This window comes from Haemorhous mexicanus, chromosome 29 (genome assembly GCF_027477595.1).
Source record: "Haemorhous mexicanus isolate bHaeMex1 chromosome 29, bHaeMex1.pri, whole genome shotgun sequence".
NCBI lineage: Eukaryota > Metazoa > Chordata > Aves > Passeriformes > Fringillidae > Haemorhous > Haemorhous mexicanus.
The window spans coordinates 2,824,739-2,851,714 of NC_082369.1; the positions used below are offsets into that span (position 1 = coordinate 2,824,739).

Sequence of the window (26,976 nt, forward strand, 5' to 3'; positions counted from 1 at the left end):
AAATAAAGTCTGTTTCACAAGGTTAAAAAAAAATATATAAATATAATGTTGGAAATACTGATTTTAAATTTTAGCAAAGAGTGAGATGAAAATGAATCCCTCAAAGTGATGGAAAAACCTTTAATTTCTTCCATGGGTTAAAGACTGAGCTGTACCAGAATCCCAGACTGGTTTGGGTTGGGAGGGACCTCAGAGCCCATCCAGTGCCACCCCTGCCATGGCAGGGACACCTCCCACTGTCCCAGGCTGCTCCCAGCCCTGTCCAGCCTGGCCTTGGGCACTGCCAGGGATCCAGGGGCAGCCCCAGCTGCTCTGGGCACCCTGGGCCAGGGCCTGCCCACCCTGCCAGGGAACAATTCCTGCCCAAGATCCCATCCATCCTGTTCAGGATTTGGACATAAGGGCAGATTTCAGGCACTGGGAGGTGTTCTTGCTTCACTTAATGCACAGCAAAGTGAGCCAGGAGGAGGCTGGGACTGTGCCCTGCGGGTGTGGGTTTGGTTTGGAGCCCTTGGCAGCCACTGCCAGCCCCTCTGCCTCCTCCAGCTGGGCACTCCAAGGAAGAGCAGAGCTCTGGGAAGGTTCTTCCTCTGGGAATGCTGCTCGAGCAGCCCTTGAGTTGATGGACAGGGGCTGCACCTGGCAGTGCCAGGGACACATTTTGGGGCAGGAGAGTGGAGACAGGTCTGGGGAGATGGTGCATCTGTGGGGAGGAATCAGGGACAGCCAAGGAGCATTTGGGAGTCATTTTCAAGCAGTTCCCAGTCCTAGGAAGGAAAGAACACCTCAGATATACCAGGGCATTATGCATAGGTGTTCATGGATGTCCTGGATTTAACAAGGATGCCAGGCACTAATCTCTGCTCTGGGACAGGGACAGGAGGCCAGGAAGGGCTGGAGCTGGGTCAAGGCTTGGCATGGAGCTCAGGGCAAGGTTCTTCCCCCCGAGGGTGCTGGGCACTGCCCAGGCTCCCCAGGGAATGGTCCCAAGGCTGCCAGAGCTCCAGGAGCCTTTGGACACAGAATTCACAGAATTCCAGAATCACTGGGTTGCAAGAGACCTCCAAGCTCATCGAGTCCAACCCAGCCCCAGCACCCCACCTGAACCCTGGCACCCAGTGCCACATCCAGGCTTTGTTAAACACCCCCAGGGATGGGGACTGCACCACCTCCTGGGCAGCCATTCCAGAACTTTATCACCCTTTCTGTAAAAAACTTTTCCCTGATATCCAACCTATATTTTTTTCTAATATCCTAATTAAGTTTTTCCTAATATCCTACCTATAGGATATGATTTCACCAACTTCCTAATATCCAACCTATATTTTTTTCCTAATACCCAACCTGAATTTCCCTTGTCACACCTCGAGGCTGTGTGCTCTGGTTCTGTCAGTTCCTGGAGAAAGAGCCCAGCCCCAGCTGAGCACAGGCACCTTCCAGGAGCTGCAGAGTGATCAGGGCACCCCTGAGTCTCCTTTTCTCCAGGCTGAGCACCCCCAGCTCTCTCAGGGGTTCCTCACAGGGTTTGTGTTCCCAGCCCCTCCCTGACAGAGCTCTCAGGGCTGCTCAGGGTGGGGGTGTTGGGGTGGCTGGGCAGGGCCATCAGCTGCACTGATCCTCCCTGAGGGTCCCTGCTAACTCAGAATGTTCCAGGACTCTTTGAATCTCTGCTCTGGGTGCACACAGGGCAAAGGGATCTCTGGGTGTGAAGACACATCCTGGTTTTCTTCTGCTTCCCCTGTGATCCTCACCTGGGTGTCCATTCCCTGGTGGACAGACCAGAGCTGTGTCCCCCAGCACACAGCTGGGCTGCCCAGGAGCTGTGGGGCAGAGGGAAATAACAAAAAGGATCCTTGGAGCAGCAGGGTCAGGCAATGCCGGCTCCCAGTGCTGCCCTGGGCCATTCCCAGGGGACAACTGGGCTCCTCCTCCTCCTTCCCACCCACCTGGGGCTCAGATATTGCAGGATAAACCCTGAGCAAAGCAGGGCACAGCTTGGGGAGGTGCTGGGAAAGGCCATCACCCACTTTGGAGGCTCCCTGGGGTGTCCAGGGAATATGTGTGTACATATATATATATATATATATATAAAAATAAAAAAGTTTATATGCAATTTAATATATTATATATTATATATAACATCTAACATCTAACATGTTCTATATAATAGATATTATATAATATACAATATACAATCTATAATATACAATATATAATTTATAATTTATACTATATAATATATAACAAATGATATATTATTTATTTCATATTTCATATTTTATATAATATTATATATAATACATAATATGTAATATATAATACATTATATATTGTATATTGTATATTACATATTGTATAATGTATATTGTACATTATATATTGTATAATATATATTATATATTGTATATTATATATATAGCTCCCATGTGGGAACTCCAGACCCTTGGATTGCTGCGCACTGACATTTTGGCTTTAATTTTTAAAAAATGTGTCTTTTTTTATCCCTCGCAGAAAATCCTGTTTCTTTGGTGTATTTCGAGAAAATAAATAATAAATTAAAGCATGGCTTTAAACAAAAAAAAAAAAAAGTTTAGGGAAAACAGCTCCAAGGGAGAAGCTGGGAATTGCCAGGGAGGTTTCAGAGCTGAAGTCGGGGGTCGGGAGGGACGGATCCCATGGGACAGGGGACAGGAGTCTGGGGTGGCCCGGGCGCTGTCCCCAGTATCGCTCCCTGCTTTACTGGATTCACTGGGGCCGAGTGACCTCTGCTGGTTCGCACCCAAAATCTCCCTGCGAGTCGAGCAGCCCCATGGATTGCAGGGCAGCTCGGAGGGGCTGGGGGAAATTTTAGGGCAAATTTTAGGGATGAGCCTGACCCGCTCCCTGGAGCTGGCAGTGACAGAAAGCACGGCCCCAGAGCTTGGAAATGTCTTCTAAAGTCCAGCTGGGGGTTTATACACCCGAATTAATAGGATTTGCAGAGCTGAGACCTTGGAGAGGGATCCCTGCTATATTAAGGAGTCTAATGTGGTGAAAATAAGGACTTAAGGAGCTCTACAAGTGTTCAGGCTGGAAGAGACCAGAAAAAAAAATTAAATAAACAAAATAAAATTCATCTTTTAGACCAGGCAGCTTAGGAAGGGAGGGCAGGGGAGGAAGAAATACAAATTTAAGGACAAAACTGTTGTTGGAATTTTTCATGGCATTAAATAAAAAGTAATGTACTGTATGAATGTATGGATGACAACCTTTTTACTGAGGTGGGTTCTGTGGGTACATCGATGTATATGGCACAAAATTTACAGTAAGGAAATAAAGTCTGTTTTACAAAGTTAAAAATGTAAAAGAAAAAAAAAAAGAAAAAAAAGGCAAAAAACCCCACAAACAATAATGTTAATAATGTTAGAAATAGTGATTTTAAATTTAGCAAAGAGTGAGACTGAAAATGAAGACTTCAAAGTCTTGAATTGGAAAAACTTTAATTTCTTCTGTGTTCTCAGGACCGAACTGTACCAGAGTCCCAGAATGGTTTGGGTTGGAAGGGACCTCAGAGCCCATCCAGTGCCACCCCTGCCATGGCAGGGACACCTCCCACTGTGCCAGGCTGCTCCCAGCTCTGTCCAGCCTGGCCTTGGGCACTGCCAGGGATCCAGGGGCAGCCCCAGCTGCTCTGGGCACCCTGGGCCAGGGCCTGCCCACCCTGCCAGGGAACAATTCCTGCCCAAGATCCCATCCAGCCCTGCCCTCTGGCAGTGGGAGCCATTCCCTGGGTCCTGTCCCTCCAGGCCTTGTCCCCAGTCCCTCTCCAGCTCTCCTGGAGCCCCTTCAGGCCCTGCAGGGGCTCTGAGGTGTCCCTGGAGCCCTCTCTCCTCCCGGTACACATTCCCGCTCTCCCGCCATGTCCCGGCCCCCGGAGCAGTTCCCCCAGGCGGCGTCGGTCCCGGTACTTCGGACAATTCTGTCCCTCCCGGCTGCCGTCCCCCGCCACTGCCCCTCCCCTCCGCCCTGCCTCTCACATGACAGCGGTGGGTGTTTGCCGCGAGGAACGCTGGGAGTTGTAGTTCATAGCGCGGGGCGCGCAGCGGCAGCGGCTACTGGCGGGACTCAGTTTCCCAGCGCGCCCCGCGGCGGCCCAGGGGGAGCGGGACCGGGCGCTCGCTGAGGTGGGCGCGGGGGGATCGGGCCGGGGGCAGCGGGCGGGCCGGGGGTGACATGGGCGGAGGGATGGAGGAGACGGGGGTCGGGGAGGGGAAGCGCGGCTGGGGGGAGTCGGGGGCCGGGAGGGGGAGCTGAGGGTCGGGGGAGTGCCCGGGGAGGGGGAGCTGGGGGATGAAGGGGGCAGGGGCCACGGAGGAGGGGCGGGGGACCGGGAGCGAGGGGAGCTGGGGGCCCGGAGGGGTCGCGGGTGGTCTCGGGGCCGAAGCGGGGCGGTGACACTCCCTCAGCCCGGGGAGGGGTCCCGAGGCAGCTCCAGGGGCTGGACTCGGGGCGGTATCGGGGACAGGTCCGGGGGGACGGGCCGGCTGTGGGGGAATCGGGGCCAGCCCGGGCGGGAGGGATCGGGGGCCGCCCCACTGGGAGCCGCTATCGGGGGCAGCGGGCGGGAGGAGCCGGGCCGGGTCCCGTGTGCCCCTCCCGGGGGCTGCCGGCCCCGTCTGCTGCCGAGGGCTCTCGGGAATCACCTCCTTCCCGGCTTGGCCCTGGGGACACAGAGGGGACAGGGTGGCACAGCGGACCCGCTCCCGCCGGGGAGGTTCCTGACTCCAGGGGTTCTGAGGGTGAACCTCGCTGATCTGTGTGGTTCGGGTACCGCAGATGTGTGTGTTGCCCTCGATAGACAGCACCTGGATGTCGTAGTTTTATTTCCCCTTCTGATTTCCCCTTCTAATTTCTGGTCTCAGCGTTTTGTAACTCTCTCAAGAAACTCTGTGATGAAGAGAGCAGTGGGTTAGAAATTAAGTAATTGGTGGATTGATTTATCTGCGTTTCAGTGTTATTCTGGGCCAATTAATATTTTTGCTGCTGTCTGCAGTCCAGTTCTTCTGTGTGAGGCCAGTCTGAGCAGGTGACAAGGGGTGGAACAGGCTGGTGTCCTGAGCACGGATGTTTCTGTGCTTTCTGCCTTCTTGAGCCACCTGAGCTTCTGTTCCTGAGCAGCCATGCTTCACTTCTGGATGTGGTTGTACCAAAATCAATATTTGTCTGCTGTGGCTTTTGCATAGGCAAATTAAGGCTCCTGCTGAGGCAGCACAGGGCTGTGTAAACAGGCTGGAGGAGCCCTGAGGGGAATTGCTTCCACATCTGCTGTGCCCCCAGCTCCAGGCTGGGGGGAGATGGGGCAGCAGAAGCCCGTGTATAGCCAGGAGCCCCCATGAGCCTCCTGGAATGACGTGGGGAGGGGGATCACTCTTGTAACTTCACCGTCCCTTGCTCCTTTTCTCAGGGCACTGCTGCCATACAGTTTCCCCCTTCTCCCTGGTCATGCTGGGTGGCTTTTGGAGTTATTTTTTAGCTGGTTTTGTCACTGTAGGGACAGTGTCCCACCCTGGGAGGGCTGGGGGTGTGTCAGGGAGAGGAAGCACTGCCAAAGCCAGGCTGTGTCAGCTCTGGGTTTATAGTGCTGAGCTGATTGTTTTGGAGTGGCTGCTGCTGCCTTGGGCTCTCTGGGCAGTTCCTGGTGAGAGCTGGGCATCTGGAAGAGGCTCAAACCCAGCCTTTTGTCTTGAAACCAGTGCAGAACCACCACTCTTTCTTTAAATTCAACTGGAGAGATCATGAGAAGGGTGTTTGCTTGTGTTGGGAGCAGCAGAGGCTGCACTGATTCTCTGCTGAGCTGGCTGATTTCAAACCCACATCTCCAGGATCCCTGTGGGGGTCTCGTTCCTTTTAGGCTCCTCTCAAAGGTCTGGGGTCTTCTGGCTCAGGGTGGGTTCTGAAAGCCTGGTGGTCCTCCCCAAAGGCTCAGCTTGAAGCACTGTCAGGATTGTGTGTTGTGCCCAGGTTCTCATTCTGCTCGTGTTCCCGTTGTTAAATCCCTGTTGATGAGGGAGTGTGGACAGTTCTGCTCTGTGCTGGGGTCCTGCCCCTCTGTGTGCTCTTGGCAAATGCCTGGGTGAAGCCCTGGAGTACAGGATTATGTGGAAGCTCTTGGCCTCGCTGCATCGCAGAGTCAGAGTCCTTAATGATAGAAAAGGCCTCCAAGGTCATCAAGTCCATCCTGTGCTCCATCCCTACCTTGTCCCCAGCCCAGTGCACTGAGTGCCACATCCAGGCCTTCCTTGGACACCTCCAGGGATGGAGACTCCAAACCTCCCTGGGCAGCCCCTGCCCCCCTGACCACCCTTTCCATGGAGAAATTCCTCCTGGTGTCCAACCTGAGCCTCCCCTGGCACAACTTGAGGCCATTTTCTCTTGTCCTGTCATTTGTTCCCTGGGAGCAGAGTCATCAAATCAGAATGAAAATACAAAGGCAGTACAGAAAATATCCTAAAGGAAGGACTCAGAAACTGGGGGATCTGTTGGATGGAGAGCTTGGGATATTGTGCTCCTCTGAGATTGGCTGGGACATCTGCAGGGCACAAGAGGAGCCAGTGTCCTGTGAATCTGGTCTTGGGGACATGCTCCAGGTCACTTGGTGGGTTTATGGCGAAGCAGGAATGAATTCAGCTCTCCCACCCCTCTGTCACTGCTCCTCTTCTGGCCTGGCCTTTGCTTGTTCTTTGCCACCTTTCTGTGATAGTGGAGAAAAGAGCAGGGAGAAATAACAAACTTTAAAAACTACTTGATATGGGCAGAATAAAGCAGGGGACTGAGGAGTAGCATTTGCAGTAGCAGGAATGCTGGGGATACCAAACTGGGAGGAGGTGCTGACCCCCTGGAAGGCAGAGAGGCCCCACAGAGAGTCCCTGACAAATGGGGGCTGAGCAGCCCCCAGCCATGTGACAAGGGCAAGTGTCAGATCCTGCCCAGGGATGGGGCAGCCCGGGGTGCAGGGAGAGACTGGCAATGAGAGGCTGGAGAGCAGCGCCGTGGGAAGGACCCTGGGGGTCCTGGTCAGTCCCAAGTTGGATCTGAGTCACTGCTGTGTCCTGGCAGCCCAAAGGGGCACCCTGTCCTGGAGGGCACCAGGCCCAGGGAGGGATTGTCCCACTCTGCTCTGCCCTGGGGCAGCCTCACCTCCAGGGCTGGGGGCACTTTGGGCACCACAAGATCAGAAGGATCCAAAGCTGGTGGAGAGTGCCCAAAGGAGGGACACGGAGCTGGGGAAGGGGCTGAGGAGCAGCTGAGGGCACTTGGCTCCTTCAGCTGGAGCACAGCAGACTGAGGGGAGGCTCCTGGGGGGCTGCAGCTCCTCCCCAGGGGAGGCACAGGGCCAGGGGCTGAGCTCTGGGACAGGGACAGGAGGCCAGGAAGGGCTGGAGCTGGGCCAGGGCTTGGCATGGAGCTCAGGGCAAGGTTCTTCCCCCCGAGGGTGCTGGGCACTGCCCAGGCTCCCCACGGAATGGTCCCAAGGCTGCCAGAGCTCCAGGAGCTCTCAGGGCTGCCCAGGGTGGGGGTGTTTGGGTGGCTGTGCAGGAACAGGGGCTGCACTGATGGACCTGTGGGTCCCTTCCCACTCCTTCCCACTCAGGATATTCCAGGATTCTGTGATACTCAAAATGTGCCTCAAAGCAGATTCCCACAGGAATTCCTTCACAACATTTTCCCTAATCTGAGGTGGTGCAGTGTTTCACACTGCAGTCACATTCAAAGGAATAGTGTTGTTGTCTGCCTGGAAAAACAGCACTGCTTGTGTTTGTGTCTTGGTTTGAGAGGGAAGTGATGTCCCTAGACCTGACACTGGGCATTTTGTCTGTGAGATCCTGCTGAAGAAAAGCTCCAAGTGTCTCCAGTGGACTCCTGAGTCATGTGCATTGGACTGTGAACTTGAGAGTTATTCATTGACCATGGATGAGCACGGTGGAAAAAGGAAGTTCACACCAGAGTTTCCTTAGCATGTGTGGGATTTTCCTCCCTCCTCAAGCAGTGGGTTAGAGATGAAGAAAATCTCTGCAGTGGGTGCAGGGTGTTGGGCTTCACCTATTCCCAATTAAACTGAAAATATCCATGTGAATAGAGATCTGATTTACACATTGGAGAGGGACTGTTTATAAGAGGGTGTAGTGAAGGGACAAGGGGGAATGGCTTCAAACTGACAGAGGGCAGGGTTGGACTGGATATTGGGAGGAAATTCTTGGGAAGAAGCTCTCTCCTTTTACCAGGAGCTGGGAAGGTCAGCACATCTCAGGAAGTGATTACTCAGTGTAAAACATGGCCATGTGTGCTGTCCTTGCTGAAAGAATTGTTCTTAATGCTGCTTTGTGGATCCAAACCACGTCTTTCTATGGAAGGGGGTGCTTCACCAGAATGCTGCTTTGTCTGGGGGTTTTATTTATTTATTTGAGTTAAAACTTCTTCACAGCACCACAGGTCTCCTTGAGGGGAGGGCACAGGAAAACCATTGTTTGGCCATTGCAGGAAACCCATTGTCTGGCTCTGTCAAGGCAGGAATGTCCCCCTCAGTCTTTGCTTCTGATCCTTTTTCCAGTGGACAAACACCTCTCTGCAGCTGTAGGATACCAACACTGAAGTGCAGTAGCTAAATAATCCTCTGAAGAAGAGGATTATTTGCAGGCTTATTCTTCAGTGAAGGATTTCTCTCTCTTAGTGCTTTAGTGTAGCTGGTGTTTCATGGGCCATTTGTTCTCCCCCTGAAATTCCCAGATCTCAGCTGGGAGCAGCTGCAGAAGAGGGGGTGAAGTTTTAATGCTGTTCTTAACCATCTTCATCCTTTGTTTTCTATTCACCCATTTGAAAACTGCAAAGCAAAAGGCTCCCATTTCCAAACCATCAGTTACAAAACGGTGTTGGGCAGTGTTGGTGTTGAGGGACAGCCCTGAGGCCTCAGCTGTGGCAGGGATGGGGACCGAGCCTCCTGTCCCCACACTGGGGCTTCCCAGAGACTGGTCCAGGAAAATAATATGTTCTCCTCTGTGCAAACATATTTAAGCTTGTACATCTCTGCAGAGGAAGAGCAGGCTGCTGGTACAGCCCCAGGTGCTGTTGTCTCCACAGGCTGGGTTAGAGCAACCCAAGGAAACAGCTGTGCCAGTGCAAAACTCTGCAGCCTCCAGACCTTACCTGAGGACAGCACTGAGATGCAGCAGAACCAGCTGCTGTAAATCCTGAGGGATTTGGGTACAGTGGGCTGATCTGACCCCACTGCTGCTGCAGCTGCTGTCAGTGGTTTTAGGGGCAGATTTTAGTCTAGACTGCCTTAATTTCTGTCAGACTCCACAGTGCTGGTTTGCAGGGTTGGTTTGTGTGGTCTGTGTTTCCATTCTGGGATTTGCAGGTAGGGACACGTGGTGTTTTCATCCTTAAGGAAGAAGGGGTGGAATTAAAACTCAGCAAAGACCTCTCTGTCTATTTCATCTGTGGGATCAGCTCTGCCAAAATCAGCAACACAGCTCATGCTGGGTAAACTTCCCAGGACTGGCTTCTGCCAGAGCTACAGCCACACTCAGTGTGGTAACAGGAAGAATGAATCTGCATTTGTGCAGAGTTTCTAAAATAACGAGGGGTGATGGGTTTGGTTCCAGCTGATTATTTTTTGTTAAGCAGGAGTTTAGTGTCCAGCTAACAGGGATTATCTGTTTGTTCCAGGAGCTGGGAAGCATCACAGAGAGCCAGAAGCCAACAAATCATCTCAACACCTAAATGAGGCATTAAGTCTGGTGAGCTCTACACATTTCTCTTCCAATGTATGAGCTCTGCTGGGTCCTGACCTGTGTGCCTGCCCCTGGGAGCTGCAGGTGTTCTGGCAGGGGCTCCCTGAGCATCCTCAGCCTTTGCCAGGGGGTGCCAGGGGCACTTTTGTTTGCTGCTGGATGATACAAACTTCCAGGTGGCTGAATGAGGTGCTGCCAGAGCTTTCTCTGCACAAGGAGAAATCAGGATCCTTTTTGGGAGGCTCCAGCCTTCCTCCTCTGGGTGATGGACACGAGTAGGAGCCCTGGACTCGTGTTTGTCACACACTGGGAACATTCCCAGTTCCAGGAGGTTCTCTGGGTGCTGCTTAGTGGCATGTGCTGACCTGATTTTTTTTCTCCAACAGATCTATTGCTCTGTCTGAAACCTCACCAGGGAACACAAGTATTAGAAATGGCAGGTAAGAGCACCTCAGGTCCAGCCAGTAGGGAGTGGTTTCAGAGAGTTATTCATGATGCTGTGGTGGCTGTAACATGTCAGGAATGTGACCTGTGCCCCTTCCCAAGACCTTGGTGATCCCTAAAGCTCTTCAGCTACTTCTCTTGCCTTGGTCACATTCACTTTCCTGCTGTGTCCTGCCTGGTCTGTCACCTGAGGTTTCTGCTCAGGTGATAAAGGTTCAGGTGTGACTTGCTTGAAAATTTTGTGAGAGTGGGATTTATTCAGAAACAAAGTACATGAGAATAATTCCCTCTTTACAGAGGCTTTCCACAGTGTTCCTAGCTGTGCTATTGACATTAATCCATCTGAATTATACTTGCAGTGAAATTAGTAACAAAATTCCAACCTTTACAAAAATAAGAGGAAGTCTGGAATTTGCCTCCAGCTGCTGCTCATGGGTGATGCAGTTTGGTTTTTGAAAGCATGGGGTGCATTTGCTGATCAGATGTGTTGATCCCAGCCTTGATGGGAGAACTGTAGCACTCCAAGCTCTGCAGTCAGACATGAAAGGGGATATTTTAATGTAATTTATTTTGTCTAATCTCAGAAGTAACCCAGAACAGCTGGGAACTGCAGGGTCTCTGGGTGGGAGGAGGTGGGCAGCAGCTGGACAGCAGCAGAGAAGAGGTGTATTCCCCAGCTTTGTGTACCTAGCAAACAATCCTGGGGGTGTTTGGACCATTTTATGAGCTTGAAAAATGACAAACTGCAGTGGCTGCTTGGTTTTGGCCCCACCACGTTGGAGCTGGCAGCAGCTCTGCTGTCCCTGACAGAAAATGGGAGAGAGCAGAACCAAAGGAACAATCTGCAGCTTCAGCTCTTGAAGAGGGACAGAACAAAAGTTTCCTCATCCCTCAGAAAAAAAAAAAAAATTGTTAGAGAATCTGCTTTTACTGTGGCTGATTAATCTTGGTCTTCCTGGCTTCCCTAGAGAGCTGTCCTTTCAGCTTTAAAAGCTGTGTCCCCTCCCTTTCCCTTGATCCAGCATTGTTAAATCCCTTTGTAGGCTGCAGGGACACACTGTGCAGGAGAAATCCTATTAGGTGTTTACAGCAAACAAAAAATTAATGCAGAGGAGTCCAAATTCCTGTGGACTTTGAAAGCATCCGTGGGCCATCAGCTCTTCATGGGATGGAGTCAGCATGGTGTTAACCAGTAACTCAAACCAGCTTGGAGGGCATCTGAATGAATGTGAAGTGGGTTTGAGGGGGATGGATGAGGAGGGGCTTGATGTTTGTTTTTATCAGGAGAAGTCAAATTGGGCTGGTGACTTCAGACATTATTCCATAGCTACTTCTGATGTATTCCCAGTGGGCGTTCTCACCATATTTTCTGTGTGAAAATATGCATGAGGGAAAGCCTTTTTCCTTCCTCAAGCCTGGCTGCAGCTCCAGGCTCTTCCCTGCCAACCTTCAAACAGAGCTGAGGAGCTGCTCCTGCAAAATGTCTCCTCAGCCGGAGATAATGGGAAGGGAAGGGGAACTCTTGTGCTGACAGTACTTGTTCAGACATTTCCTCTTGTCTCCTGTGCCATTTGGAGGTTTTCCCAGGACATTCTTCATCTCTTCCTCTGGTTGTTTTTAATTCTGTTTACTGGGGCTGAAGGAGGCTAGAGACAATTAGTCACAATGCCCTGGAATCAAACTTTAATCAGCTCTGGAAGGCAAGAGCAAACATTCCCAAACATGTAGGAGCACACATCCAGGCACACACAGACAAATCTGGGAGCTGACAGCAGCAGAGGATTTAGGCATTTAATGACTTGATTTTAAAACAGAAATTCTTCCCAAGGTAGAGTTTTCTCCACCATATAGCTTTTGGCAGCATTTGCTGATTTATTGTCTCTGAATGCAAAGCTTTTCTTTTTTCCTTGCTTTTTTTTTTTCCCTATGGCTTAACCTTGCAGGAAAAATGTGAATGTACCCTTTTTCCATTAAAAACCTTGTGTGTTTTCAAAACAAGACACAGAATCATGGAATCACAAAATGGTTTGGGTTGGAGAGGACCTTAGAGCCCATCCAGTGCCACCCCTGCCATGGGCAGGGGCACCTTCTGCTGTCCCAGGGTGCCCCAAATCCCCTTCAGCCTGGCCTTGGACACTGCCAGGGATCCAGAGGCAGCCACAGCTGCTCTGGGCACGCTGTGCCAGGGCCAGGAATTCCAGGAATTCCTTCCCAACTCTGACTTATTTCCATGAACTGAATGATACCTGGGTGCACAATTCCACTTTGGGGATGCCTTCAGGCACCCTTCCTTATTGTCCCAGGCTACAGCAGGCCCTAAGGCCTGACCCCTGGCCAGGACATGCTCCTGCCTACCCAGAGCTGGTGGCTGAAGGTAAATCTGCTTGTCTGGACACTCCCCAGCCTTTCTTTCCTCTTGCTGTGGATATCTGAAGGCTTGTAACTGAACACCTCTGTGCAGCTGTTTCCCCCTGACGTTGCTGCCACCTCCCCCTTCCTGAGGAAGCTCATCCTGGAACTTATTGAAAGTTGTTTTTTTCTTGCAGCACTTTTCACACAACTTCACACTGATGTGTAAAGGTGTTAAATCCATGTGATGTTTATTAGCCCATTCCTATTCCCCTCTCTCAGCCTTGTGTGTAGTAGAACAAATGTCCTGTCCACTGCTGAGGAAGAAAACCAATATATTTGTGGTCTGGGGAGAGGATGAACGTGCAGCACTGTTGGGAAGGTGTGGAGGATATAACACATTTCTACTCCCAGCTGAAATCTGTGTTCTGTGTTCCAGAAAAGGTGAATAACTTCCCACCACTCCCCAAGTTCATCCCTCTGAAACCATGTTTCTACCAGAATTTTGCTGATGAAATTCCCATCGATTACCAGTTCCTGGTGAAGAGAATCTATCATGTGTGGATCTGTAAGTTGAATAAAAACACCTGTGCTGGAAAAAGGTATTTGTGTAGCAAAACTCCATAGATCTCAATGACTAATGTGCTTTAAAGTTTTGATGAGGAGCAATGATCCCCCTTAGAATACTCTAATATAACTTTATACCTGAATTTTAGGCTGCTGTGCCTTGAATCCTTGAGGGATCTTGAAGAAATGAGGGTATCAGTGCTGGAAAAGTCTAATAGTAATTCTGAAGAGGGAGAAAGCAGACCATGTTTGATACCTTTATTAATGTCAAATGATCATAGAATTCCAGACTGGTTTGGCTGGATGGAACCTTAAAGCCCATCCAGTGCTACCCCTGCCATGGCAGGAACACCTTCCACTGTCCCAGAGTGCTCCAAACCCCATCCAGCCTGGCCTTGGGCACTGCCAGGGATCCAGGGGCAGCCCCAGCTGCTCTGGGCATCCTGTGCCAGGACCTGCCCACCCTGCCAGGGAACAATTCCTCATTCCCAAGATCCCATCCAGCCCTGCCCTCTGGCAGTGGGAGCCATTCCCTGGGTCCTGTCCCTCCAGGCCTTGTCCCCAGTCCCTCTCCAGCCTTTTTGTAAACCCTATTTAACTCCCAAAAATAGCTACCTTAAGGAATTTCCCAGTTCCCCTAAAGTAAGAGGAATAGGAGAATTTTAGGCAAAATAAATGCAGCCCATTTGCTGCTACCTGGCTCCCCACCTCGCTCTAGAAAGGCCAAAATTCCCTCTTATTCCTCCATTTCCCTTCCCAATGGAAGCAGTGTCTTCTAGCTGCATTCTGGCTCTCCCTTAGCTCTCCAGAGCCCCCAGACATCCTGCTGGAGTTGGGAGCTGATCCTGTCACAGCTGGTGATGTGCTGATGCTCTCTGTGAGCAGAGCTCCTGGCCCTGAGCTCCTGTTGTTTGCCTCAGCCATTGAGGAACCAGGAATGAAAATTGACCATTCTTCTGCAAGCAATGAAATCAGTGTGGCAAGCCTAGGAAACCACAGGGAATGCTTTGCAAGATTAAGAATCTTTTTGCCTTGCTTATCTTTTTTTCCCCCAAATGCTTGTCATCCTCTTTACCCTTCTCACTGAAGGAAGGCTTGTTTTCTGCCAGCTCTGCATTTGGTGGCGTGGCTTTTATTCCAGATGCACGGGATGTGTGTAGGAGAGAGATTTGTGTGCATAAATAATGGCATAATCCATGGCTCCATTGTTCTTTGGTTATGTGGAGCTGCTGCAATGAGCTCTGTAATTTTCTTGCCTGAAGAAGCTGCCTGTCCCTCCAGACTCACTGGTGCGATGTCGAAGCTGTAAAGCCGCCTTTGTCCTCCCCTCTCCCAAAACAAAGAGTCCCTCAGTCGAGTTAATGGCAGGCTGGAGGAGAGCCAGGGATTTGGGCATGGCCAGGAGAGCTGCCATCTGCACCAGGAGTTTCACATTTCCATCTCCTGCACTCAAGAGTTTCACATTTCCATCTGCAGTGCACTTCCTTTGGGGGTCTCCCTGATTTTTTTGGCGTGGGTTGGAGGGAGATGTGTAAAGGGAAGAAGGTAAACAAGAAAAGGGCAGTTTTGAAAAGTAGAAACACACAGGTCATTGCTGGAAGGGTGATTGCTCATTACTTTAATTGGATGTGAGCACTGGATTAAGGTGGAGGGAGATTTGGGGAAGGTTGTACCAGAGCTCCCACTGCTGGAGAACAAACTCCGACCTGAGGCACAGGGAGAGCCAAAAGTTCCTTAAAACTTTGCACCCTGGCTTGGTGTTGTTTTGTTGGCTATTTTAAAATAAGTAACTTTTGGAGAATAAATAGCTTCTGAAAATGAATATTTGGAGAAGTACAGCTAATTGGTCTGTAAATGACATATCACTGATTCATGGAATCCCAGAATAGTTTGGGTTGGAAGGACCTTGAAGCCCATCACTGCCACCCCCTGCCATGGGCAGGGACACCTTCCATTATCCCAGACTGCTCCAAGCCCTGTCCAGCCTGGCCTGGGACACTTCCAGGGATGGAGAATCTACAAACTGTTAGTTTAAATACATAGAATTAATTAATTTAAATAACCAATATTCTCCCCCCCAACACTAAGACACATCCAAACCATTGTGTACAAGGCTTTGTTGGCTACTCAAAAGACATATTCCTTGCAGTAAAACAATATTTTATTTTACTCTCAGGCCATGTGTAAGTCAGAAGTAGCAGCTGCTATAGGTTTTGTTCCCCTGACTGTGTTGTCAGTATGATTTTGTGACCATAAAACCTTGCAGTTCTTTAGGACCCCCAGGCTGTGTGCAGGCAGGTGGGTCAGTGCCCAGGAGGACCAAGGCAGTGATGAGCAGATGAGCTGCAGAGCCATGGCAGGGAGTGGAGTGGGGCATGGGCAGGACACATTCCCTTGGCACAGGTGAAGAGAAATTCAGGGATTGGATTTTGCCTGAATAGCTGAGGCCAAGGTCCAGAGTGTCACCATGAGTTCATCACCAGGCTGTGCTGGAGGGCCTTTGGTGCTTGGACCTTCCACCTTCTCCTTTCTCTGTGCTTGTTGATACAGGTTACCACAAAGGGTTTGAAGAGTCTCCACCAGCTTTCAAAAATAGGAGCTTGTAAATTGGCCTCTTTGAGCCTGGCAGGGCCTGGGGGGATGCAGGGACAGCTGTGGGGAGCCCCTGGTTTGGGGCTGAACCCCCTTTCCAGGGATGTCAGCTCCAGGAAAATGGGGGAGCAGCATCCCTTCATATACCACTACTTAGTGCAGCACTGCGTGCCCTGGGGGCCTTTGTCAACTGTTCCTCTTTATCCAAGTGACAGGAACAGGGATGTGAAAAGGCCTCTGAGCCACCCCTGTGGTCCCATATTCTCAGCTTGATTGGCGTTTGTTTATTCCCTTGCTCAAGGCAGCACTGCCAAGCCCCCAGGCTGATATCCAGGCTTCCTCAGAGGCCCAGGGAAGCAGAGAGAGAGCCTGCAAGGCACTGAGCTGGCTCAGAGATAGCTCCTGAGGCAGCCCCAGAAGCACAGAGTCATTCAGAGGTGGAGGCAGGGCTAGGGTCATCCCCCTCTCCTCTCACAAAGGGTTTTGCTATTAATGGAAATTAGGCCTTGCTCATAATTCATAGTAACACTGGCCTGAGTCTTTTATTGGTCACATCAGTTGCTACCAAAGCTCTCCATGCTTTGACAGGTTGTAAAAGATTCCCTCATCCCTGTGCTGCAGGATCCCTCTGGAGCTGGATGTTCCTGTGCTCCCAGCTCTAGGTCACACAGGAGCCTGTGCCTCGCTCAGGGCAGCTGCACTGCTGCCCCAGGGACCCTTCCCACTGTAACCCCGGGGACTTAACAGAGTCCTGGGGTATCCTGAGTTAGCAGGGATCCCCAAGGACCATCAGTCCAGCTGGTGGTGTCAACCAGGAAACCCCAACAATCCCTGAGCAGCCCTGGGAACGCTGTCCAAACGCTCCTGGAGCTCTGGCAGCCTTGGGGTTGGGACCATTCCCTGGGGAGCCTGGGCAGTGCCCAGCACCCTCGGGAAGAAGAGCCTTTCCCTGAGCTCCATGCCAACCCCCTCCCACAGCTCCAGCCATTATCTTTTGTTTCCTTTTCTCCCAAATCCTGGAAGTGCCCCAGCCCATGTTCTCTCCTGTGCCCTCTCCCCAGTTTACTGCATCACGCTGGCCGTGAACCTCATTGCCTGCCTGGCCTGGTGGATCGGGGGAGGCTCTGGGGCCAACTTTGGCCTGGCCATCCTCTGGCTCATCCTCTTCAGCCCCTGTGGCTACATCTGCTGGTTCCGACCTGCCTACAAAGCCTTTCGGTGAGTACCAGCCCAGGAGGTGCTGCTGGTGCAGTTCCCTCTGGCAGTTTCCTCAGTTGTTACTGTGGAGTGCTGCTGGGGGAGATCTCTGTGGCTGGGGTGAAGGTTCAGCACCTCATGTCTGAATGTCTTGTTTACTTTCAAAATGAAGAAGAATGTAGCTACTTCTAAATGCTAGATACAGGACACATAGGGTCATAGGTTATGAGAGTCACATAAGATTGGAGGTGAGCAGTTTGGCACTTCTGAGAGGGTTAAATTCGTATTTTACTTAAATACCTCAAACTTAGCAGCACCCTCATCTCAGTGCAGCTTTAAAATAAGTACTAATTTGGTAAAGCTTCATTGAGGCTTATTTTGATGGAAGACTATTATTAGTTTTGAGAACTCTTCTGATTCCCGTCTCCAGCTACTTGAGAGCTTGTCTGCTTAGCTTTTTAGATAAAAGCAGTTCCCTGGAGTCAGTCCTTCTGAAACTCCACAAATATTTAAAGCCATCTTACATTTTTGCTTTAATTAATAATCATTTGCATTTGCTGTGGACCATGAGGCATCATTCAGACATTAATGTGTAAAGCCTGGCAGAGCTAGGAGGGTCCTGAGCAGTTCCCAGCCTGACACAGGGAAAGGAGGGGCCTGCCCAGGGCCACCACCACACCCCATACTCCAGTCAGGGGGTTGCCCTCTGAAGGTAAAGCTGTTCCTGGTAGGATACTCTGGATTTGATTATTCACCAGACTCTGTGATGAGCTGTTTTGGACGACAGCAAAAGCAGCTGATGGAAATGGGAGGTGACAGGTGGGTCCTGTCTAGCCCATGATAAATTAATTGTTTAAATGCACTTCTGAGCTGATGCTTTGTGTGCCCACAGCACTGGGCACTGGATGCTGGATGCTGTTAAATCACCAGTGCCATCATGGAGTACAGGGGAGGGTCATTTCTGCTGGAAAAGAGAAGGATTGGATTTGTCTCAAAGTTCCAAATGACGTGAAAATCCCAGCTCTGAACTCTTGCCCTGTGGGGCTGGAGTTTGTCCCCATCTTGAGCTCAGAAGCCCCAGGGCCTCCAAGTGCTGGAGCTCTGTTCAAAGAGGAATTTCCATTCTAAAGTCTGGGAAAAATTATTCCTCCCTGCTGACCTCCCCCAGGCTCCAGAAGGGCCGTTTCTCATTATTCCTTGAACGTTGTTTGGATGTGTTTATGCAATGAATGCTGAGAGGTCCCTGAGGTTACTGTGTGCAGAGACTTGCAGTTAAAAATAGACTCAACCCCAGGGACAGAGTGAGGAGCCCAGGGATCATCCCCTGGGACAGCAGTTGGGCTGGAAATCACTGAGGAGGGGCAGCACTGTTGGGATCATAAGTGGTGATTGCAGAGGCAAAATCAGCCCTGCTTGTCCTGGAGGAGGCACCCTGTCCTGTGAGGATGCTTCTGTAAAACCTTCCTCATCCCTCTGCATCCCAAATTAAATTAGCTGCAGAGCTTTGGTGCTAGGGCAAAGCTGTAGCAAATCTGCACCAGAAAGCTGGATGAGAAATCACCTTTTCTCTGTATCCCCACTAATTCCTGCAGATCCTTTCAAATGAAGACTCCTCCAGCCCCTTCAGGTCGGAGTTGCAAGAGTCTGTTTGAAGGCTCAGCCTAGAGCCTAATCCTTGTTAATTGGATTCTGACAGGCACCACTGTCAGCAGGCCCTGCCTAAAGTATTCCTTTCTCAATGCTGTACTCTGAGGTGGTATTTGAAGGGTGGGATTGTGAGGATACTCAAGGATAACAAATCTTCCAGAGCCACCATCTGTGACAGACACCCAGACCAACACGGGCAGCTCTGAGCAGCGTGGGTCTGGCTGGAGGCTTCTCAACATGCCTTACCTCCCTCATCTCCTCCCAAGGCATCAGGGGCTAGAATGATAAAACTAACAACCATCAGCATCATAAAAATAATTAAAATTATAAGCATTTAAATACTTTCAGGGTTTAAGCAGGAGCTGGCAGGGATTGGAGCTCTTTTCTTAACTCCTCTTTGTACCAAACTGCTTCACAAGCACCTGAAGGGTTTTTTGTAGATCTGTAGATAAATCATTGGCCCTTTGAGTTCCTTGGGGTACAGGAATCATTTGTATCATTAAAAATGATAGTTTGAGGAACTTCAGATGTCCCTGATGTGGCTGGTTTGATGGTGTGAAGATGTGTTGTGGCAGAGCCCAGACTTGGGCAAGGCAGTGCCAGGTCCCAGTGCACCCACGACAGAGACTGTGAATGTCTCAGGTCAGCATCTTGCTTGGGGTCATTTTCATGCTAATTATTGTACCTGCATAAACTCAAGGACCTCATCTGTACATCCTGAGGATGGGGAGCCTGCAGAGATGGGAAGTGTGCCTCTGCTTTCACTCGCCTCTCTCATGGCTTTTTTCCCTCCTCTGATGTCCCAGTGCTGGATTATTTACCATGGGTGTGGGAAACAAGCAGACACTGAGACATTCCCAGCTGGAATTCTCCTGCTCAGTGATCATTTCTAGTGTATGGACAAGCTCTGCCTGCCAGCATCAGACTCCTGCATGCCTCCTTGCCAGAGCAGAGCTGGGCAGGTGTCAGGATGGGCTGACATTCGGTCAGAGAATGATTCAGACTCTGTGTGTAGGAGACTCATGTCCCTCAGCCTCTCCTGTGTGTCATCATACGTGCAATTCCTTGGGGAGGGCAACTGCAAGAGCCAGATTATTGGGAGACAATCTGTGCTGCTGAGTCATGGAGCTGTGTGCTCTCACTGCCAGGGAAGGGGAGAAGCCTCCCAGCACACAGCCATGGAGGGAGCCCTCTGGAGTCACCACTGGGGAGGGTTTGAATGTGGTGGTGGGGTCAGACATGGGTGTGGAACAGCACAAGGTGCCAGTGCTCCCCTGACGTCCTTTCTTCCTCCACAGGTCAGACAGTTCCTTTAATTTCATGGCCTTTTTCTTCATCTTTGGGGCGCAGTTCCTCCTCACGGTCCTGCAGGCGATCGGCTTCTCCGGATGGGGAGCGTGGTAAGTGGGAATGTCCCAGCAGGCCCAGGAGCTCTGGGCTGTGGCTGCTTCCATGGTCTTGAAGAGGCTGATGGGAGCCTGTACAAGGTGGAGAGAAGGAAGCTTTCTGATTTCCCCAGTGGCATAGCTCTGTCTGCTCTTGGGGTGCATGCACAGTTCGGGTTTCATTGCTGTGTTGGGCAGAAATCAAGGCCAAGTTGGATGAGACTTGGAGCAACCTGGTCTAATGGAAGGTGTCCCTGCCCATGTGGTCTGACTGGCCTTTAAGGTCCCTTCCAACCCAGATCATTTTGTGATCTTCACCTGGTTGCTCTCTGTAGCCTCTTCCCTCAGTGTCCATTTCTTTCACCATTTCTTTGACGGTGTCAGGCTCAGCATTGCCCTCAGCATTGGCAGCACACGGTGAGCTGAGTGTGGTGACTCATTGTTGGCCTATGACAAGTACTGTGAGAGTTCTCCTAAAATAAATGGGAGCTTGTTAGTTCTGTCCCTGGTTGTGTTATAATTGTTTGGCATTTTAACTTCCGTCTGCAGAGACTTGAGAGCAATTCCTGCTGAAACTACAAGTAATGGAAAGTCTTAGCACTCCGTTTAACACTCTGGTTTCAGAATTGCTGATGTCTCACCTGGTTTTTGCCAGGAAAGGAATGGAGATGGAGTGTAAATCACAGGGCCCTGGTGTTCCCTGATCCCAGTTCTGGTCTCTAGATGCACAACCAAATGGGAATATGTCTTCTCTTCCCAAACTCCATGCAGCTGGCTGTCCCTTAAAGCTCTCAGACTGGATTAGTGAGGGATGCTGTCAAGTGAGAGTTGAGATCTCAGGGAGATACCTGCATTGAATTCTGTCAATTGCCTTCATTGTTAATTTCATTTTCAAGAGCTTAAAAGCTGCCTTGTAAATTTCTGGGTTATGAATCACAGAAACAGAGAATGGTTTGGGTTGAAAAGGACGTTAAATCCCATCCTATTCCACCCTCTGCCATGGGCAGGGACACCTTCCACTCTGCTGGGTTGCTCCAAGCCCTGTCCAGCCTGGCCTTGGACACTTCCAGAGATCCAGGGGCAGCCCCAGCTGCTCTGGGCATCCTGTGCCAGGGCCTTACAAGCACATAAACAATTTTTCTGATAACAAGGACACTTTGAAAAGCAGATTATAATGTTACTGTGTCTCTTTTTCTGTCTCTTGCAGTGGATGGTTGGCAGCCATCACCTTCTTCAGCAGCAGTGTGGCAGCTGCTGTGTTCATGCTTTTCCCTGCCATCATGTTCACCATGTCAGCGGTCGCAATGCTCATCTGCATTATAAGGGTAAGTTCTGCTCATGGAATGTGTCCCTGCCCATGGCAGGGGAGCAGAATGAGATGAGTTTTAAGGTCCCTTCCATCCCAAACCATTCTGGGATTCTTCAGATCTCTCTCTGCCTTGGAGAATCCCTGCTGTGTATCACAATAATGTGAAGAGGCAGCTCAGCAGCCACCACAAGCCATCACTGCTTTGAAATGTTGCACAGTGCAGTCAGTTGATGTCTCTCAGAGTTTCTGGAGGACAAATCTAGACAGCAGAAGACAGCTCAGGCTGGAAATTGTCACGGTGTCATGTGGTGATGTTGCTTTGTGTCATCTAAAGCAAGCTTCATGTGAAGCAACCTGAGGCTCTGTGAAGGGGGGAGGTTTGGATTGGATATTAGGAAACATTTATTTTCACAGAAAGGATTGTAAAACGTTGGAATGGGCTGCCCAGGGTAATAGTGGAATCATCATCCCTGGGAGTGTTCCAAAAATGTGTGAATGTATTCCCTGGAGACATGGGTTTGTGGTGATCCTGAGGGTGGAGCTGGGCTAATGGTTGGACTTGGTGGTCTTGGAGGTCTTCTCCAGCCTCAGCAATCCTGTGATTCCATGATTTGTGGCTCCTTAGGATGGTCAATGGTGAAGCATCTGCAGTGGGAACCAGGTGGCAGGGTGGGAATTGGGTCTCTGCAGAAACAAGGATTTGTAGTAGGACTCTGGAAAGCTTTGGCAGGCAGGGAGAACTGAAGCTCTGTGGCAGCAGTGGTGTTGGACTCTGTTGGAGAGGTTTCAACCCCCTGGCCTGGGCTGGCTGCCTTGCTGTGGGATCCCCCACCTGAATTGTGGGCATGCAGCTGGAATGTGTTCAAGGATTCGGTTGATATTCTCTATCTGCACCTCTGTTCACTGCATTACTGCATTTCTTGCGCTTTGTTCCTTGGAAATGCAGCTCTTCACAGAGACAAATCCTGTTCCAAGTGGCTCAGCAGGGGCTCAGCTCTGGGCTCCTGGTGCTGACTCTCCTCTTGTCCTCCCTTTTATCCCTTAGGTACATAAAATCTACCGAGGGGCTGGTGGAAGCTTCCAGAAGGCTCAAGATGAGTGGAACAGCGGCGCATGGAGGAACCCTCCCAGCCGGGAGGCCCAGTACAGCAATTTTTCTGGGAACAGCCTGCCAGAGTATCCCACAGTGCCCAACTACCCCTCTGCAAACCAATGGCCTTAAGCAGCAACAGCTGCAAACTGCCTGGAGTCTCTCCTTTTTGGTCTTTTTATTCTTGTTCTTGGAAAAGATCATTTGCATTCCCCCCCAAGCACCCCACTCATCTCGAGGACCTTCCTGGTTCTTGTCTCCTGATCCCTGAGGAATATCTGTGCTCTCAGCCCTTCCCACCTCCGCTGCACTGCACGGCCATGGCAGAAAGCTTTTTGTTTGCCTTGAGTCACCAGTATTTGCCTCGTTGCAGACTGAGAACAAACCCTTCTCTGCCCTTGCTTGAGGGAATCCTCTCCTGACCATCTCTGGAAAAGGCTCAGCTTCCCCACGATGGCAACACTCCCACAGCTGCTCCTGCCCCTGCTCCTGCTCAGCTCCCATGGAATGCCCAGCACAGCACCACACCGTCTGTAGCAAAAGCAATCAGAGCAAGAGTAGCAACTGGTGTTTACTCTCCTGGATGAATAATGTGGAATTTTTCACTCTAAGGGAAATGCAGCATTTAAATTATTTGGTACTGGTGACTCTGAAGTGATTTGTGAAAGCTCCACCCTCCGTGGGAGGATCCTGCAGGTAACAGAGGTGCCCTGGGTGAGTCCTCGGATGGGAAGTCCCCACAAGTCCTCCTTTGCCTGGCTCAGACTGTTGTGATGCTACAGCTCTTGCTTTCCCTGCTGCCAAAACCTCTTGCTGGATCTGTGTGTTCCAAAGGTGCAGATTCATCTCCTTAGGTTCATGATTGTTTGCTAAAGCCTGAATCAAAGCCCAGTGGAAACCAGTGTAGAGCTGACACTGGGCCTTGGTGATGTTCACCCTGGTGCAGGGACTCAGCACGAGATTTCGCCACCATGTAACTTCCAGCCAGGTTTTGTGCTGGATGCAAGATAATGATTGATCTCAGTGCTGGAGCCCCAGTGTGGTTTGGAAATGCTTCTGTTACAATGAATAGTTTAATTCTGCCTTCTGCTGGTGTAGCTGAACTCCAGATATGACAGTGGGGTCTGGGAGACCAAGGGAAGCTTGTTGGTCCTCATGGCTGCTGTTGGCTCTGTGGCTGGCAGGACTCCCATGAGAGAGAGATTCCTGCCTTTCTCCAATGATCAGCTGAAGGGAGGATGAAGCTGTAGAGAGGGATTGTTTTCCCTGAGGTTATCCTCCATCTTGTCATTCATCTCCATTCTGTGCCTGAGCCATCCAATTCCCTGTGTCCTACAGCGATCCAGGCAGCAAAGGCTGCAGTTTCCTCTTTCCCCTCAGCCTGCTGTGAATTTTTTTAAAACCTGTCCAAACTGGGAGGTCAGCTCGCAGTTTTTTTATAGGGAGTGACTGTTCCAAGTCTTTGGCTCTCAAAGTTTTGGCCAATGATCCAGAGTGCTCCATCTGGGAGACCTAGGAGGGGTTGGGCACCCTGGGGATCAGACCCAGAGTCCATTGCCTTGGCAGGCTGTTGATGGGGTTATTCCAAATTCCCAAATTCACACTGAGCAACTGGAAAACAAAACTGGCTCCTTGAAAGGGACAGGGACATGGTCCTAGCTAGGTGGAATTGATTTGCAAGTGGTCTTTTGAAATTTTTTCTCTACATGTGCCTTATCTAATGAAATCAAGGTTCACAGAGGAGAGCTCCTGCTTCCCCCTTGCCCCTGCAGAATTCCCTGTTTCCCTGTTAACTTGTCCTGTGTCACACTGTAAATAATGAGGGAAGCACAGTCTGGGGTCTGCATGACCCCTGTGTTACCAGGGCCAAAGCAAAAGCAACCCCAGATTTCCCCAAATTTCCTTTTACAGCCACACTGACCCCTGCTGCAGGAGCAACCCTGCGCTGGCTCTGGGACATGGAATGTGCTCCCAACACCAGAGGTTTTTCCTGGAGAGTGTGCAATGTGCTTGGGAGGACGAGCTCTTGGAGCCTTCTGAACAGAACGTGACCTGATGGCATTGTGAAGCTTTTAGGTGCCTTTGTCTAGTGTCAAGTGTAATTTTAAGTGTTCTTTGTCGCTTGCCATTGGAGTGATGAAAGAACTGCCTGGCGTTGACTCCCTGGAAATACGATGGATGCACCACGGGGTGAGGGCTGAAGGAGGGACTGGCCACACCTGGGAGCCAGGACATGGTGCACCTGTGTCCCTCAGTCCTGCCCTTTGCCATCCTCTTGCCAAAATTCTTCAAAACCATTTGATACCTGCCCCATTTCAGTGTGTCAGTTTGGAGGTTTTGAAGGAACCAAGAGGAGAAGCGTTGCTGGGGGCTCCACATCCTTCTTCTCTTTGGGATTTTCCCCTTGGAGAATCTGGGGGCTGTGTTGAAGCACCCACCCTCAGTCACACTGGAAATGTTTGATGAAAGGAGAGGGGGTGCCTGGGAGCCTGCCCACCAGAATGGCTGAAGCTGGACACCAAAATCACACCCTGTTATCCTGCACTGCCTGAGATCCCTGTGGAGATCAATGCACCTCCAGGTGGGAACTCCATCCCATCCCTCCTCCTCAATGCCAGAAACCGTAATTCCAGAAAGTCCAACATGCTGCCTGAACAAATGGCTTAATTTTTTTCTTTTTTGTTTTTTTTTTTTTGGACTCCTCTGTATGTTTTTAAATGTTTACATTATTAGATTTCTAAAAGTTCTTAACACCATTAACCCGGCCCTGGCTCCTGGTGTGGTCGGGCATCACGTGGCGTGTCTGTGTGTGATGTTTCATGTCACCTGTGGAGCTCTGGGTTTTGTTTGTGTTTTTCTCCTGATCACAAGACAATAAATGCTCATCCTGTGCTTGATGAGGAGAACTGGCCGCATCAGAGAAGTGTCTGTTCCTAGGTAACCAGAGTTATCTGGCAGAGGGAAATGGCAAATTCTCTATGTTCCTCCAAAGTCTCCCACTGCATGTTGTTTTCTCTGTGAAAGAACAGCACATTGATGGATGAGGCTCATCCTCTGTGCTGGGACTGCTGTGAGTGGCTTCTTGTGGTTTGTACTCTTAGAGATGCAGCTTTGACCAAAGGTGCTGCCATTGTTCCCATCATCTAACAATGGGATTGGAGAGCAGAGCTGTGGAGAAAGTCGCATATCCCAAGCACTGGGGTCATTTTTGTGGCCTTTCCATAGTACAGAGAGCCCCTGGCAGTGCTGGTGTCTGTCTTCCCCACTTATTGCCTGGAAGGAGAGACTCTTGCCCCTGGAGTAAATGGGCTTGGACAGTGAAGGTGAGTTGAATCCCTTTAGCATGTGGCTGAATTTATTGCCCAAAATGTTCTTCCAAAGCTATCACAGAATCCCAGAATATTTGTGTTGGAAGGGACCTTTAAAGCCCATCTCATTGCCCCCCCCCTGCCATGGCAGGGACACCTCCCATGGTTATCCCAGGTTTCTACAAGCCCCAATGTCCAGCCTGGCCTTGGGCACTGCCAGGGATCCAGGGGCAGCCCCAGCTGCTCTGGGCACCCTGGGCCAGGGCCTGCCCACCCTGCCAGGGAACAATTCCTGCCCAAGGTCCCATCCAGCCCTGCCCTCTGGCAGTGGGAGCCATTCCCTGGGTCCTGTCCCTCCAGGCCTTGTCCCCAGTCCCTCTCCAGCTCTCCTGGAGCCACTTCAGGCCCTGCCAGGGGCTCTGAGCTCTCCCTGGAGCCTTCCCCTCTCCAGGTGAGCACTCCCAGCTGTGCCAGGGAACAATTCCTTCCCAATATCCCTTTAAATGTGATTTTTTTTTCCCCATCTAAATGTCACTTTTCCAGTGGGAAGCTATTTCCTGTGTCCTGTCCCTCCAGGCCTTGTCACCAATCCCTCTCCAGCTCTCCTGCAGCCCCTTCAGTCCCTGCCAGGGGCTCTGAGCTCTCCCTGGAGCCTTCTCTTGTCCAGGGGAGCACCCCCAGCTCTCTCAGGCTGGCTCCAGAGCAGAGGGGCTCCAGCCCTTGCAGCATCTCCGTGGCTCTCCTGGACTCATTCCCATAGGTCCATGTCTTTCCTGTGTGGGGGCCCTAGAGTTGGACACAACATTCCAGGTGGGAATATGGAAATCACCATGTTGTGGTGTCATACCCCAGCTCCACTCCATGGCAGATATTTAATCCTAGAAGAGCCATTTCCCTGACAGCTGTTGATGTGACATCTGCTGATCTCAGTGACTTCCCTGTCTCCAAAGCCCTGTGCCAGGCTCCCCCTGCCCGGCCCTCACCATCCTTCTCTCTCTGACAGTGGTTCCCTACAGCTGCTGCTGTGCCCTGATGTGTTGAGCATGAGGATGAATTGGATTTTCCTCAAATTCTTGCTCCAGGGCCTCAAAATCTGAGCATGAGGCACATTTTAAGCTCCTGTTCCAGCTGTTGCTGGAGCAGGACCTTGGCACTTGGAATGAGGGGATTTTTTTTGCCTCTGCTGCAGGAGGATCAGGCAGGGTTTGTCAGGAATGGGGGTGGTTGTGCAGCCAAGCTCAGCCCCCCACCCTGAGGAGCTCCCAAAAAGCTCTGGATTGCTGGCACCAGGGTGTGTAGGGCTCTGTGAGGGTCTGGC

The 26,976-nt window shown here is 50.8% G+C and overlaps 1 protein-coding gene across 1 annotated transcript; it reads left to right on the plus strand.

Moving 5' to 3' along the window:
- Positions 1–4,050: 4,050 nt before the first annotated feature.
- Positions 4,051–25,256, plus strand: SCAMP4 (secretory carrier membrane protein 4). Its single transcript, XM_059869793.1, has 8 exons — positions 4,051–4,163; positions 9,706–9,776; positions 10,157–10,210; positions 13,003–13,131; positions 16,784–16,940; positions 19,865–19,966; positions 21,159–21,276; positions 22,306–25,256. The coding sequence occupies exons 3-8, from the start codon at positions 10,204–10,206 to the stop codon at positions 22,480–22,482; spliced, it is 690 nt and encodes a 229-aa protein (XP_059725776.1). The 5' UTR covers positions 4,051–4,163; positions 9,706–9,776; positions 10,157–10,203; the 3' UTR covers positions 22,483–25,256.
- The last annotated feature ends 1,720 nt before the right edge of the window (positions 25,257–26,976 follow it).

Excerpts from the sequence above, each read along its gene's own strand:
- SCAMP4 (XM_059869793.1), top strand. Across the intron at positions 13,132-16,783 it reads AATCTATCATGTGTGGATCT|TTTACTGCATCACGCTGGCC; the intron begins GTAAGTTGAATA and ends CCCTCTCCCCAG. Across the intron at positions 16,941-19,864 it reads CCTGCCTACAAAGCCTTTCG|GTCAGACAGTTCCTTTAATT; the intron begins GTGAGTACCAGC and ends CTTCCTCCACAG.